Here is a 16,805-nt window from a genome sequence, read left to right as displayed (position 1 = left end):
ATTACTAGTGTTCCCATCTAGCTCCCACCAGCTGTACGCCATTGGCGGCAGTCTTTATCGCAGCTGGGGTCACTCGGGGGCCGCGACCTGGTCTCAGGCTGCGTCAAGTCCATCCCCACCATCAGGGGCCCTGGTGAAGGGTAGCCTGGGGCTTAGACTCCGCGCCCTGAGGGACTCTGGTCTGTGGGTAGTGGCTGTCGTCAGTCGCAGCGTGACCGTACCATAGGCCTGCCTGCCCATTCCAGCGTTCCTGCCCTGACACCTGACTTCTGAGCCAAGTCTTGACCAACTGACTCCATTCACACCCCATGTTTCCCAATGAGTACCACTCATATCTGTGCAACTTATAGTCACAGTGACTGCTAAAAAAAAATTAAAGGAACACTTTGAAAACACATCAGATCTCATTGGGGAAAAATATCATGCTGGATATCTATACTGATATGGACTGGGTAATGTGTTAGGAACATAAGGATGCCCCATCGTTTGATGGAAATGAAAATTATCAACCTACAGAGGACTGAATTCAAAGACACCCCGAAAATCAAAGTGAAGAAATGATGCAGTATGCTAGTTCCCTTTGCTGAAATTTCATTGCAGCAACTCAAAATGGTACTCAGCAGTTTGTATGGCCCCCATGTGCTTGAATGCATGCCTGACAAGGTCGTGGCATGCTCCTAATGAGATGACGATGGCGTCCTGGAGTATTTCCTCCCAGATCTGTATCAGGGCATCACTGAGCTCCTGGACAGTCTGAGGTGCAACCTGGCGTCGTAGGATGGACTGAAACATGATATCCCAGAGGGGTTCTATTGGATTTAGGTCAGACGAGTGTGGGGCCATTCAATGGTATCAATTCCTTCATCTTCCAGAAACTGCCTGCATTTTCTCACCACACGAGGCCGGGCATTGTCGCGCACCAGGAGGAACCCAGGATCCACTGCACCAGTGTAGGGTCTGACAATGGGTCCAAGGATTTCATCCCGATACCTAATGGCAGTCAGGGTGCCATTGTCTAGCCTGTAGAGAGCTGTGTGTCACTCCATAGCCTCCATGCTGAACGATGTTACAAGCAGCATAACGTTCTCCACGGTTTCTCCAGACCCTTTCACGACTGTCACATGTGCTCAGGATAAACCTGCTCTCATGTGAAAAGCACAGGGCTCCAGTGGCGGACCTGCCAATTCTGGTATTCAGTGGGAAATGCCAATCAAGCTCTATGGTTCTGGACAGTGAGCACAGGGCCCACTAGAGGACACCATGCCCTCAGGCTACCCTCATGAAGTCTGTTTCTGATTGGTCAGAGACATTCACACCAGTGGCCATTTTGTAGGGCTCTGGCAGTGCTCATCCTGTTCCTCTTTGCACAAAGGAGCAGATACCGGTCCTGCTGTTGGGTTAAGGACCTTCTAGGGCCCTGTCCAGCTCTCCTAGAGTACCTGCCTGTCTCCTGGAATCTCCTCCATGCTCTTGAGACTGTACTGGGAGACACAGCATACCTTCTGGCAATGGCACATATTGATGTGCTATCCTGGATGAGTTGGACTGACTGTGCAACCTCTGTAGTGTCCAGGTATTGCCTCATGATACCAGTAGTGACACTGACCATAGCCAAATGCAACACTAGTGAAAAACAGTCAGAAAAGATGAGTAGGGAAAAAAATGTCAGCAGCCTCAACCTGTAAAACCATTCCCGTTTTGGGGGTTGTCTCATTGTTGCCCATCTAGTGCACCTTTTGTTAATTTTATTAACACCAAATCAACTGAAACTGATTAGCAACCCCCTCTGCTACTTAACTGACTAGATCAATATCCAAGGAGTTTAACTGACTTGATGCTATGCTCTGATTAAAAAGTTTTCCTTTAATTTTTTTGAGCAGTTTAGTTCCTGCACTACTTTGGTCTGACTTTTATGTGACTTGAGGGCCATAGAATTCAATGTAAACCCTCCAAAGTAGCATTAAAGTCGCACCTGAATGATATACATGTGACCTGTGTGATACTTGTGTGCGACTTTGTAGAGCACAAACAATCATCCTTAGTCAAAGCCAAAGTTCCGCCAAAGTCACACTCATCCAAAGCTGCATCAAAGTCACAATGAAAATTGCACAATGAAAGTCGCACAAGTGTGAATGGAGCCTAATGTGAAACTAAACTTACCTCTTCTCAAACAGTTCAGGTCCTCATGTTATCTTCTCCCTGGGTGGCAGTCTTCTGGCATCTTCATTGGCTGGCACCGGATGGTGTAACCCATCTCAGCAGACATGGACCTGTGCCTGTTTTGTGAGATGAGCTGCACATGTGCAACTTAGTTTACATGCTGGAGAATGCTGTAAGCAGGCAGGTAGGTGTACTTTTTCCCAGAAAAAAAACCCTGCCTGTGATAAAACACTACCAGCTCACAGTCTGTTCTAAGTAAGGATTCAGTTCTGCCTTAGGAGCACCCATTTTTAAAAAGAGGCAGGTCAGTGGGCCAGCCTAAGTCAGGAAAGTCATGGACCAGCAACAAAGTGAAACTAAATAAGAAAGGAGCACAGATGATTTTTGCCAAATGCAAGTAATAATAGAAGGGAGGAGTGAAGTCTGGTAAGGTATGGCCCAGCACAATGTTTTAAAATAACCTATTTATTAATATGCTATGTAACAGTAGTGGGGAAGTAATGAATAATGCATGATTGTTGATATGCACCTATTTGATTATTTTTTTTAGGGCATTACTATTCGTCCACTGGTTGAATTTTTAAATGTGAAGAAGGCAAATATAAAGCAGCAGATGATCAGTGATGAAATCCATAGCCGGGTATTGCTCTACTTTTATAAACGTTTTAATTACTGTCGATAACATATTTGAATATAAATTATCTTTGTCATTTTATGAGTCAGTTAAAATACATATAGTGAAGGAAATAAGTATTTGATCCCCTTCTGATTTTGAATGTTTGCTCACTCACAAAGAAATGATCAGTCTATAAATCAAATGGTAGGTGTATTCTAACAGTGAGAGACAGAATAGCAACAAAAAATTCAAAAGAAATGCAAGTCTAGCAAATGATGCACTGATTTGCATGTTCATGAGGGAAATAAGTATTTTATCCCTTCACAAAACATGACTTAGTACTTGGTGACAAATCCCTTGTTGGCAATCACAGACGTTTCCTGTAGTTGGCCACCAGGTTTGCACACATCTCAGGAGGGATTTTCTCCAAGTCATTAAGGTTTGGTGGCTGACGTTTGACAACTCGAACTTTCAGCTCCCTCCACAGATTTTCAATGAGATTAAGGTCTGGAGACTGGCTATGCCACTCCAGGACCTTAATGTGCTTCTTCTTGAGCCACTCCTTTGTTGCCATGGCCGTGTGTTTTGGGTCATTGTCATGCTGGAACACCCATCCACGACCCATTTTCAATGCCCTGGCTGAGGGAAGAAGGTTCTCACCCAAGATTTGATGGTACATTGTCCCGTCCATCATACCTTTGATGTGGTGCAATGGTCCGGTCCCCTTAGCAGAAAAACACCCACAAAGCAGAATGTTTCCACCACCATGTTTGACAGTTGGGATGGTGTTCTTGGGGTCATAGGCAGTATTCCTCCTCTTTCAAACACAGTGAGTTGAGTTGATGCCAAAGAGCTCGATTTTGGTCTCATCTGACCACAACACTTCAACCAGTCCTCTTCAAAACTTCAGACGGGCCTTGAGATGAGCTTTCTTGAGCAGAGGAACCTTATGGGCACTGCAGGATTTCAATCCTTGTCTGCATAGTGTGTTACCATTTGTATTCTTGGTGACTGTGGTCCCAGCTGATAAGATCCAAACGTGTAGTTCTTGGATGATTCCTCACTGTTCTTATGATCATTGACACTCCACGAGGTGAGATCTTGCATGGTCCACCTAGGGAGACTGACAGTTGGTTTGTGTTTCTTCCATTTGCGAATGATTGCACCAACTGTTGTCACCAGCCTTGCGTAGGTCTGCAATCTTGTCCCTGACATCCTTGGACAGCTCTTTGGTCTTTGCCATGGTGGAGAGTTTGGAATCTGATTGTTTGATTGCTCCTGTGGACAAGTGTCTTTTATACAGGTAACAAAATGAAATTAGCAGCACTCTCTTTAAGAGACTGCTTCTAATCTCAGCTTGTTACCTGTATGAAAGATACCTGGTAGCCAAAAATCCTGCTAAATGATAGGGGATCATATACTTATTTCCCTCATGAACATGCAAATCAGTGCAGAATTTTTTGTTGCTATTCTGTCTCTCAGTGTTACAATACACCTACCAATCAATTTTTAGACTGATCATTTCTTTGTGAGTGGGCAAACATTCAAAATCAGCAGGGGATCAAATACTTATTTCCTTCACTGTATGTGGTATATTAAGAGATTTCTACTATATTCGTTGCATATGGCATTTAGTTTTTATTATGGGGAATGTAAAAGGAGTTGCTGGAACATACAAAGCTGGTCAGCAACACCCAAAACTTAATGCTGAAATATCAAAGGCTTATAAAAAGCCAAGGGCTTCCTCAGCCGATCAGGTTCCACCTATAATTAAAATATCACTAAGGGGTCTATTTACCAAAAATGTATTTTGTGAATGCCTCAACATTTTCACAAGGGTAATAAGTCATACATGTTTGTAATATGTGTGTAATCGTTTTCTTGTTGGCTTTTACTGGCTGAATGAACATTTCCTAGCATTAGCTCCTAAGAGCTCATGTACACTGCATCTGCTAAACTGACATTCAGGAGCTGTTCAGCATTTTTTCCAGCAGCCCCTGAACTCTCCCTAATGATTTCCTATGTGTCCATGTACACATAGTCGTTTACAGTCATTTACAGGCGGTTGAGTTTACAGTCGTTTTTTTGAACGCACCAAAATTGTGTTCAGAAGTAGATTTTACCGGCGTTCCAAATGCTTGTAAACGCAGTTAACCACGTTTATAAGTGTTTGCGCTTAGAAGCGTTTTTTGACTGGTCCATATCCAAATGCTTTACAGAGCCTTTTTTCATCATCAGAAATGCATACAAAGCATTTTCCATGTATTCAAATGGACCTAGTACATCAGCACAGTCAGTTCCCGGTTTCACGTTTAGCAAAAAATGGTAGAACGTGCCACATTATGCTCATGATGGGATCCATAGTGAATACGACCAGAAAAGACAGGTAATCTCAACACATACTGCTCTCTCTGCTTCTGCTCTCTCTATTTCTCACAAAATGTCTGAAATAGTTAATTATTTACTGCTTTTCAGTGCATTCTGGGTATTTGGGAGGGTCTCCTGAGGTTGTCTTTTAAAAACGCTTCTAAAGGCGAACGCGCATAAACGTGGTATGCAAACACGTCTGAATTGACGTTTCTTAACCTACGTTTTCCAGCAGTCAGTTTCCATCGTTCACTAGAGTTTTCCAAATGCCCTGTGTACATGAGCCCTAAGAGAAAAATAGCTGTAAGAACATTCAAATATGAGAGTTAACATTTACCAATCGAGGAAATACCCTAACACTATAGGATAAGAGCATTCACCTAGCAGGGAATGTAATATGAGGGAAACCTTTGAACTGTGTACAATCTATAGAGCAGCCTTTCTCAACCAGGGTGGCCAGGCATCCTGGGGTGCCTTGGGGGTTCTTCAGGGGTGCCTTGGCAAAATGTCTAAAAATTGCCCTAAACTTGTATACAAGCCAGCGGATGAAACAAGCCTCCCTTTTAGTTACACAAAGCCACAGGTTTTCATTGTGCACCATTATGGCCGTCTAGCTGCCAGCATCCTGACAACCAATGACATCATCAGTTGATAAAGAGGATGTCAGCTGCCTGCACAGCATCCTAGTTTGCCCCCTGCCCCCCGGCCCCTTTCCATCAGTGCTGGGGTCACATTAGCTTAGTGATGGATAAAACCTGAGGGAGAAGAGAAACACTGGAATACTAGTCAGTACCAGTGTACAAAAGTGTATTTGCTTTGGAACAATAAATCCCCTCTAATGTTGGGTGTCCTACATGTGTGGATGTTATTCTGTTATATAAAACTATTAGAATAGTTTTTCACATTTTAGAATGGGGTGCCCTTTTAAAATCATGGACAGTCTTGAGGCACCCCATTTTAGATTTGGGACTGTGCATACTTTTAAAGGGTGCCTTGACTGAAAAAAGGTTGAGAAACACTGCTATAGAGAATCTTCTGAGAACGGCCAAACAAATGGGTGTTCAACAGAATAAATCTGCAGGTGTAGTGTTTAATAGTGGTATTATTCTGCGACAGCTCATCTTACCTTCCTAACAACCAGTGACACATCCCCACACAACACATTAAGCTGTCAGCCAGGGATTACTGACTAACAGATGAATGTAAACAAAGAGTGGGGGGACCTCATACTTTTTTATTGTTTTTTGCACAAGGCTCCCCATTAAAATCCACACCAGAATTTGAAGGGTATGGTATGGAATTGTGGGGCCTCTATGCCGTTTTTGTCCCTGCTATAATCTTTACAGACCTAAAAGTCCTGGCATAAATTTTGGCGGGGGAGCACCTCATGTTTTTTTTACACTGTTCTGCTGCTTTTACGTTCACCTGTCAGTTGTAAATTCCTGACTGACGGCTGAATGTCTTGGTCTAAGATAAGTCACTAGTTCTTAGGATACCAGTGCATCTTGGCTCCCTAACAACCAGGAGGAAGCTGACACATTTGGCAATGCTAATAATATCACTGCTAAATGTTTAACTTCACACTGCATCTGGAGGAATGTTTGGCCAAACACCCAATCGTTCGGCCGTTCACAAAGGATTCTCCGTAGACAACACACAGTTCAGAAGTCTCACTCATTTTTTCCCCTGCTGGTAAAATGCTCTTGGCCTATAGTGTTAGGATATTTTTTATATTGGTGAACGTTAACTCTCATGGTCGAATGTTCTTATAGCTATTTTTCTCTTAGGATCGATTGATAGGAAATACTACACTTGCTTGGTAAAAGGCAACCAGGAAACTATTACACACATATTACAAACATCACAGGTATTATTAACACTTGCATGAATGTTGAGACACTCGCAAAATACATTTTCTTTTATGAATACTCCCCTAAGAGTGAACTGAGAAGAAACATTTATCAAATAAATTATTATTATGACCTCTGTTATTCTGGCAAAGGAAATTAGTAGAAACACTTTTTTTATTAACAATTTCTAAATAAATTGTCTTACACTTTGTAAAACATGATTGCCATTTCTAGGTACACTTGAACATGGCAAACTGTTATTAACTTGGAACTGTAGGGTAAGCTTTTTATAGCACAACTTGAATGCGATGATACCATTGTTGCAGTAGATATACTGTGTGTACAGATAATTATTTGTATCATCTTTTGCATGAGCAAAAACATTAATTTTAGTCACATTGAATATTTAAAGCTGTAGAGATCTGTACTGATTGTGAATTGGCACAAAAAGTAGTGAATACTATCGAAGGAAAGCTGCAGATTGGCATTTGTCTTCTAATTAGTGATGTTAATTAGTATATTTAGAATTATAGATGTGTACATGTCAATAACCAAATGTTATTTCATCCCCAGTTTTTGGATCACATAAAGGCAGGCCTTGAGGATGTATGTGGTCACTGGGGACACAACTACTGCAAAGACAAGTAGGTTAAAACCGTAAAAATGATATTTTGTATTACATTAAATAAATGCTATGATTCCATATCATTTACCTTGAAATGTTTTTGCCAACATTAAAGTAATTAACTAATTATGTTGCAACACCCAAACCACTAGGTCTTATGCACATTTGAGCTCAAATACGCCTGATTTACAGGTGTTTTACTTTTTTTTTTTTTGCCTCTAAATGTCCCTCCATGTTAGATTGTCCATGCAAACACAGGTGTTAATAGGAGTTTAAAGGCATAAAAAAACAACACTTGTGCAATTAAAAAAGGAGCATTTTGGCAGAAAAAATGGCAAAACAACCCTAAATGCAGGCAGTTTGTTTGCGAAGGGCTGGAGGGCAGTACAATATGGAGCATCTGCAGGCAACAGTGAAACATGATGGAGGTTCCTTGCAAGTTTGTTGCTGCATTTCTACAAATGGAGTTTGGTCATGATCAATGGTGTCCTCAATGTTGAGAAATACAGACAGATACTCCATCATGCCGTACCATCAGAGAGGCATGTGATTGGCCCCAATATTTTCTGCAGCAGGTGAACATGCCTAAGTGCTAGACGCATTTACCTCTTTGCCTGAATGCCTAAATGTGTTTGTAATATCGCGGCTTATGTGCGTTTTTGAAGCTGCCAGGTGAAAAGTGTTTATAAAAGCCCCAGTGTGCATGAAACCATAGGATAGTACTTACAGTTTGTAGGGCTTTATAGTAAATATACAGCATACATACTTGCATTTAATATACAGATGAGTACACTGCTCTTACCTTCTATTTTGTGATCTCTGTAATAAATATCTGTTAAATAATGTGTAAGGTGACATACTCATTAAAGAAAACCTGTACTTAGAAAAAAATATGTTGGCAGCAGTGCACTAGAGAATAGAGTGATAGCAGTCCATGTACAGTATTTCTTTCATTACAAGTTTCCTTTAGACAAAATACCATCTTACAATGTGCCCTGGCCATGATCGTGACATTATTTGCCTTAAAGTGTCATTAACTAAAAAGATCTCTTAAAATGCTATACATACTTTTCGCACTACTTCAATCTTAAGAAATTTAGAATTCCAATCAAACTCTAACTACTCTTAAAAATACTCCCTCCCCCTTACCAATTCTGACTAACCTGTGTAAGAAAACATCTGTAAACCTTTTTACCTGTATACCTATTTTCAAGCCAGTTGATATGGTCATGTGATCTGCTCTTCTCTGTCAGCCAGTGTCGGTTGCATGGGAGAGGAGGGTGCGCTGACCACAGATGGGCCATAGGAGCATTGGATGATGTCATCTCTCAGACATTACCAGCTGTTGTCAAGCACTGTCTCCATCCCCCTGCAGCCACTGCTGACTGACACAGGGGAGACCACATGACTGTACTGGAGTGGACTGAAAATAGGTAAGTATACAGATCTATTCTTACATAAGTTAATCAGAATAGGTTTTAGGAGAGGGGAGGGGGGATTTTTAAGAGTAGGTAGGGTTTGACTACTGAATAGGGTTGGAATTCTATTTTTAGGCTGTAGGGAAACTGACACTTCCTGCAGTGTCGATCTTCACCACATAAACCCCTCAAACCTTTACGCTACTACAGCTTTATTGCATGGAGATAAACAGGAGGAGCCAGTGAGAGCTGCTGGGTATCCAGCAGATTGCCACCCCTGAATGTCTCAGATTCCCAGCGGGCTTTAGGGGACCATTTTTCAGGACCAAAGCAACGTTCAACGTTGTGAAAAAGTAAGTATTTACAGTCTTCTTTTACCAGCTTGCCCTATTAGTTTTTTTTTTTAAATTACATGGTCACCTTGACATTTTAGAGATGTGATTAGTAATGTTAGTAGACAACAGTGGAGTGGGACCATCATCCTATCCTGGTGTTACATTGACTGTGTAGAAGTTCAGTTTACTGATGTATCATTGCCTTTAAATCATAGTTATACTCTGTGTATTATTACACCTCTATGTAGAGCTGGACAAAATGTGAAACTACAAGATCCAGTCCCAACTGAGGAACATGCTGGACAGGGCTCTTCCACTTTGCCACCTAGAGTTTGTTCTACAGGGAAAAACCTGTAGCATAGTTTGGAAAACCATTTTAGATTGCCAGTTAATATGATTTATATTAGAAAACATTTCCATACAGATTTTAATTTTACAGTTTGTATCTGATCTAGACTACAGGTATGTGATACAATACTAACATGCGATTTCTGCCAAACATAGGTTTAAGCAGTTTGATCAAAAATATCTGCGCAGACTACTGGTACGAGAAAATGAGCCAAAATCAAGCATTGTGTCATTATATAAAAAACTAGAAATTAAACAAGCCATTGAGATGGCGGAATCTGGCTTGAGTAGGGACCCATCTTTATCATCATTGGGGTAAGTACTACACAAATTAGATTTCATGAAAATGTGTCTCTTGTTTGTCTTATCAGGTGGTTATTCATTGATTCACAATGCACTTACATTAGTCTGATGGGAATTTTGATGAGTCTGTGGTGTGCTACCTGGGGCTGTAGGCTAATGTGAATTTACCAGTCTATAAATATAGACCCAGCTCTCTTCATCTTGTAGATGTCAATAATATGTATTTTGTTAGTGACAAAGGAAAACAGCAGAAAAAAAACACATTCGTAGTATAAAGTCATTATCAGGAAAATTATAGAGTTTAGGAATATGTGTACATAGGCTGATTTATGGTGCTTTCATTGATGGAGTCACATAGATCCATAAAGCATATGTTTAGGTATATTTTCAAAATATAACATAATCCTCGGGAGAAAGGAATAAATCAGATATGGGTAAATAGCTGCTGAAACAAAAATGTTTTTTTTTTCATAGCCACTGGGGTAGATTTACTAAAACTGATGCACTCAGAATCTGGTGCAGCTCTGCATGGTAGCCAATCAGCTTGTAACAGCTTGTTCAATTAAGCTTTGCCATGAAACCAGGAAACTGATTGGTTTCTCTACAGAGTTACATGAGATTTTGCACGCTCCAGTTTTAGTAAATAAACCCCACTAGCTTGTTATGTCACAAATGCTTGCCCATTATTTACTAAAGGAGCAGAGGCTGTTAAAGTGGAGCTCCAGTCAAAAAAAAAAAACTGTAGCTGCTGACCTTTAAAACACAGTCACTCACCTGTCCCATGATCCTGCAGTGTACTCACCGCAGCCGGGTTCACTGGCTGTCCTCGCTCCCTGGCACCAGCCTCTTAAGTGTGGGCACCCGGCTGTGACAGCTTATGACTTCACAGTCAGGTGCCCACTGCACATGCGTGAGTAGTGCTGCACCTTGTGAATGGTGCTGTAGTCTTCTGGGACCTTGTCCCAGAAGACTACGAGGAGGGAGGGGGGAGGACAACTTCTGCTTGTGATCGCCTAGGCAATTGCAGCGGAAGTGGGAGCGAATACCTGTCAAAATCAGGTACCTGTCAAAATCGGGAACCCCCCTGCCGCTCCCCAAAGGTGGCAATTCCTCACAGGAAATGGGGGACCAGTGCTTAAAGCTGAACTTCCCCTTTTGGGTGGATCTCTGCTTTAACTGAACTTAGTAAATTAATGTGTTTACTTCCATTATGTGCTACCAAAAATCCTATGTTAACAATATACCTGTTTTTATTTACTAACATTTACTTTGCCATGTGAACAGCCTCTACTTTTTTAGTAACCAGCCCCAATGGCTCCATCCTTTTTTTCCCTCCATCCTCTCCAAGTGTGCATTAGGTGGGTGATTGTGTTGGGGGGAGGCAGTGATGTACTGATTGCGTTGCATGATTTGGGTTTAGGCTGAGGTTAAGGATATGATAAATGTAACCCAAAAGATCAAAGTTGTTACAGACATCTACAGCAAACACATGCAAGCAGTCAGATTTCACTCATTCACTCTTGTGCACAATTTTTAGACTACTTTAACAGTAATGTATCATTTTAATTGGTATTATTGGTATTTTTATTTTTATGTTTTTACAGTCTTTTCAAATAAGCAATCCAATTAGTCCATGCATTTGCTATTGAATCCAAGAATGACATTTATTAACCTTATTGTTGATTCTTTAAACCAGAACATATGAAAAAAATAAAGTGCAAGCTCTTTCTCCATCTGAAGTTAATGAAATGCGAGATGTCTTGTCAAGGAATCTCTATCAGATACGTCAACGGGTAAGATTTGCTTTATGTAAGTGTGCTTTATGTCTTCCTTTTTAATTCTAGTCCACCGAATAGAACATTATTCACATATTGTCCTTATTGCATTTATCAGATAAATATATTCTTAACATAAATTGTACATTAAGAGCCAAACCACTAACCTGTCAAACTTTGCCGTATTCAGTAGGTGAAATGTTAATGTGAATGTAGATATCCTTTTATTGATTTGTACATTCAAAGTCTCTAAAGTCTGCAATGTAATTATGTTTTCCAGACACTCTCCTACAACAGGCACAATCTTGCAAGTGGAACCAGTGAAAAACAAGCCAAGGAAATCCTGATCCGCCGACGACACAGCATGAGAGAGAGTTTGAGGAAGCATAATAGTCTTGTAACAAGGAACAGAGCGGTACACTTATTGTTTCTATCTGTATTATCTGTGTTCCCCTATTTCCAATAAAACTCAAATGTGAAAGAATTTTCAAACCAGTTTTTAAAGGGTAGTTTTGTTCTGTTATAAATATATGATCTTGACTACAGAAATAGAGTCCATGTTATAACTCTTTATTCCCATATAGAAATTAGCTTGCACCATCTTTTTGCTGAAATACAAACTCACGCATATTGACTCATCATTATGTCTTCTCAGCTGCAAGCATCTCTAACCATAGAAACACCCATAACTGAGTTAAAGCCTAAGAGAAGGGTAAAATGGACCACCTGTTTAGAGAAGCTTGTTTATAGGGGTTGAAAAGGGCTCATGGGGTCATTTGGTCCAGAAGAAGGGTGTGGTTTTTGTTTTGTTTTTTAGAAAAATTAGGTGTATTTTTGTAGTGCTGTGCTACAAAAACAAACAAATCACACAAAGTGACCAAAAATTACTTAACAAAAACAATGAAAAAAAGTTGGGGGGATTGGTTAGGGGTAATTATGATTAAGTAAGAATTAATAATGGAATAAATGGGAATATATTTTATAAAGTAAAAGTGTCCTGGGGTGGCTTTAATCCTCTCGTTATCAGTGGGTATTGATGCATAGGTGTCCAGATCAAATTTAGCAGCATTAGTGTTTTAGTGTCAGCACCTGTGGTAGTGAGCCCTTGTAGATTGCTATGTTGGGGTTCCCCAGGGCATGGAGTCTAAGCCCCAGCCTGCTTTTTCACCAGAGCCCCTGATGGTGGGGATGGACTTACAGCAAGCTGGGACCAGGTCACGGCCCCTGGGCTCGGCCAGCTGAGGATGAAGACACCACTTGTGGGAGCACAGTACTATGGGAGGAGACAAACGGAAATCCGATAGACTAGCCGAGGTCAGGACAGGTGGAAAACAAGCAAGGTCAAAGAACGAATCCGGGATTGGTACACAAGTAGTCAATAGAGGATACAGGCAGGAGCTTAGACAACTAGGACGTTGCTCAGGCAAAGTGGTCTAGACTGAGCATGTCTTATGTAGGCAGGCAAACAAGGAGGCAGCCCAGGAAGTGATGGAAGGGAAGGAAATAAAACCCAGAGAACAGCAGATGACACCCATAGGTGAGCACAGACAAACACACATGTGAAAGAGATCAGGATCAGCACTGCAGCATGGAGGTAAGAACACAAACAAGAAACTGCAGGCTAACTTGTGACAATTATTATGCACCAGTTAACATGACAACAGCTCTAAGGCAAATGTGCCTTCTTAAATCATTTTAAATTTGTTTTTTAAGTTATATAAGTCTTTTCTTTGGTATGTTGCTCAGATAAACTGCTCAGGTTTTGTAATATACAAATGGGAAAAAAACTAAAAACCTTCACCCTGCATGTAATCACCTTGATTAGCTGTAATGGTGCTCATCAGGAACCACTCTGATTGGCTGCAGTTTGTTAGCTCAGATCAGAGCTTCGGGTACAGGCAAAGGGGCAAGTTCTCTTTACAGCTCACAACCCACTCCCCCACTGAAAACGTCATCACACTCAGAACCATGGTAAAATCCTTTTGTAAGTTCCTGTTATGCCTGCCTCTAGGTTGGTGATCAGGCACTATAGCTGGTTTCTGTGTTCTTCGCCTATAGCAGCCCCCTTTCCCATAAGCGGGCTTACTAGCATTCGGTTGCCTCCAGGTCTTATACACAATGCTATAATGTCTGGCTACTAAGCTGGGGCAGGTGTGAACTGAGCACAGCAAACAAGTACTTGTGGTTGACAGACAGGCAGAGTAGTCCAGTGACAATCGGGGCTCAGGGCAGGCAGTGCTCAAATAGTAGTCAGGGTCAAATACATGGTCAAAAGGCAGGCGTTCTAAGCGTAGTCAAAATCTGATCGGAGGTCAGCAACAAAGAAATCCAAACTAGTTGGGAGGGCAGGGAAAATGAAGGTCAAGGCACAGGAACAAGGCACGAAAGCAGAGAGCTTGAAGCACGTGTTGCAAACTCTATCACCAGCATGACACTGAGGGCTTGGCAGGCTTAAAACAAGTTTGAGCACCACCCAGGGGCTGTGTCCAGCAATCACCCTGCAGGTTGAGCATCAGACGGAGAGTACAAAAGCAGGATGCTGGAATGAGACCAGAAGCTGCCATGGAACATGAGCATTATATACTCCTGACAGTTCATTGTTGGTCAGAGTTGGATCCTACATGGAGTGATTGACACGTGTTCCCCCACGTGAAAGTGTTTGGGCCTGGAGATTGGCTAATCAGGGCCCAGCACTGCATCCTCAGAGGAGGAGGGGAAGTTCATATGCTCCCCATACCCAGAAGTATTGTGTGTTTCTAAAGGGTTTTGACAGTGCAGTGGAGGACTGCAGGACAGACGTGAACATCAGTGGGTGGCATGGTCAAGAAAACGTGTGAACTGAATGAGCAAACTGACAGATTTCCTTCCTTCCTTTTTTGAGGTTTTTCTAACTACTGAATTCTTTATACTATAAGAAACTTCTCCTACAAGCATATCAAACAAGATTGAAAACTGTGACCTGAGTGGGCAAAGTGACTGATTTCCCTCAAACCATTATTTTCGTTACTTTTCTAATTACTAAATTCTCTGTAATAAACACTTCAAACAAGGTTTAATGTTTAATACTGCATGGAGTCCATCCTCTTCTAATTACTATTACAGTCTGGTTTGCCCAGTATTTCACGTATTGATTCTTTGGGTAGTTTGAACATTGAATGTTGAAAAACAAGTCTGACGTCCTTTTCTCATATTTTTAGGCTTCTGTTCAGCAGTCTCGGTTTTTGTCACTTCCTGGACACACAAAACTTTCCGAAAGACCAAGAGGAAAAAATGCAACTTCTTTTGTAGGTGAGACAACGTTAATGAAATCATGCCATCCTGATTTGTAATAAACATATACTGTACATGTTAATCCTGTGCATTAATCAAAAGGCTGATGTACCAAGAACTTGAAAAGCTTTGGTACAATTAAAAACAGAGAGAGAAAGAGAGCCCACATCCACCCTAGTATAACCCAGTTTATTTATAAATTCTCAATAATTACACTCACAAAAGAGGATGAGAATGAGGCATGTAACAGGACCCCACATTCACTCCTGAGTGGCCACTGAGTGGCCACTGTAAGGTTCCTGGTAATCCCCTAGGGAGTCAGCTGGGACCTAGGGGATCTCTGGGAATCTCCACATATCTCTGTTTTTAGATGTGATGTCACCACCCAGTGGATGTTTTAGAGGGCTGAAACGCCTTACTGAGAGATAAATCCTAGTGCGCTACAATTACCAGCAAGTTCAAAGGGACTTAATTAACCAGCGCAGTCACTGTTTTTCCTCTGTGGCTTTTTTTGGTAGTATTAAACCCACAGAAGGGCCAATTATTGCTGTGATATTAGCTTACTTTTAACATATATGCAAACCATTTTCCTAAACAATTAGCCATTCAATTTAAAATAGAAATGCAAGGCAAAACATTCTAGATACTTTTTTTTCTTTTTTTTTATAAGTGATCACATGATTTCTGTTCTCAGCTGCATAAGGGACCTAGAGAGTGGATGAGGACTGCAGGGGTGCATGTCAGCAAGAGGCAGATAAACAACAGTACACTAATCTTCCCAGTGAAGAGCTGTGCAGGGGGGCATGTCAGCACAAGTCTGACCACTGGACTGTAGGCATGCTGTACTTCCAAGTAGAAAGAAAGAAGAACAATGACCAAGCTGGGATAGCTGTGCTTCAATGCAAAGCATGGTCACTTTAAAATAGGAAAGCAGGGGGTTTGGCAGGATCAATGGGTATATCATACAAAAAAAGCGGCAAGTGGCTTGCTTTGGGGGCAGTGAGCAGGGGGGAGGGGCCTGAAGCACCAGCGAGGGACCTAATAAGAAAAGGATCGGGGCTGCTTTGTGCAAAACCATTGCACAGAGTAGGTTAGTATAACATGTTTATTATTTTAAAAAGAAAAAAATCCAAGCCTTTAGGATCACTTACAGTGTGTTGCTGAAGATTTTTTTAACCAGTATAGCACTGCAAGAGAGTAAAGATCAGTGGCATGGGCAGTGGGATAGGCAAGCCTTAACTCTTTAGGCAGCCTAAGGCAAATAACAGCCCAGATTATATTCTGTGCTTTCAAATGCTTACTACACAAGATATATGAAGATGATTTCTCAAACCATAAAAAAAGACCTTGTGCCAAAATTTTGTTTTGTATAGCATGTTATTAAATAAATTGTGAGTTAATATATAATTTGTTCTCCAGACAAATCCGCTGGCATAGGCAGGTTGGAACTTTGGGCAGGAATAAGTATTTACATTTACCTGTCCAAGGCAAAGTAACACAATCAAATGCACCCTGGAGTCCACCATAGAGTCTAAGTCGCACTAGGTGACATAGGGGCATACAGAAGAGTATTATTTAACAAAGTGTCTTAGTTGATTTTCGCTTAGTAAAAACCAATCAGATGCACTGCTTTGGAAATAACAGGGGAAAATGAAAAACTGAATATAGAGTAGTACAGGTTGTCTAAAACAATACTTCCCCAACACTGAGAAATACGTCTCTTGTCAAATGTGAAGTG

General features: G+C 41.2%; 1 protein-coding gene across 1 annotated transcript in view; it reads left to right on the top strand.

Annotated features, from left to right (window-relative positions):
- The window catches only part of LOC149459356 (sodium/hydrogen exchanger 2-like), an 87,017-nt gene that overhangs the window by 66,423 nt on the left and 3,789 nt on the right, over window positions 1-16,805 (top strand). The window contains exons 6-11 of the mRNA XM_089681247.1: window positions 2,711-2,800; window positions 7,567-7,637; window positions 9,876-10,034; window positions 11,719-11,815; window positions 12,078-12,212; window positions 14,995-15,085. Of these exons, the coding sequence (XP_089537373.1) occupies window positions 2,711-2,800; window positions 7,567-7,637; window positions 9,876-10,034; window positions 11,719-11,815; window positions 12,078-12,212; window positions 14,995-15,085 (643 nt within the window). The remainder of the gene's footprint in view (window positions 1-2,710; window positions 2,801-7,566; window positions 7,638-9,875; window positions 10,035-11,718; window positions 11,816-12,077; window positions 12,213-14,994; window positions 15,086-16,805) is intronic.

The sequence above is a fragment of the Staurois parvus genome, unplaced genomic scaffold (genome assembly GCF_062004578.1).
Source record: "Staurois parvus isolate SC_StPar_1 unplaced genomic scaffold, SC_StPar_1.0 ptg000262l, whole genome shotgun sequence".
Classification (NCBI taxonomy): Eukaryota; Metazoa; Chordata; class Amphibia; order Anura; family Ranidae; genus Staurois; species Staurois parvus.
Note: the sequence above shows the minus strand (reverse complement) of the source record. Positions and strands in the feature narration are given on the sequence as shown.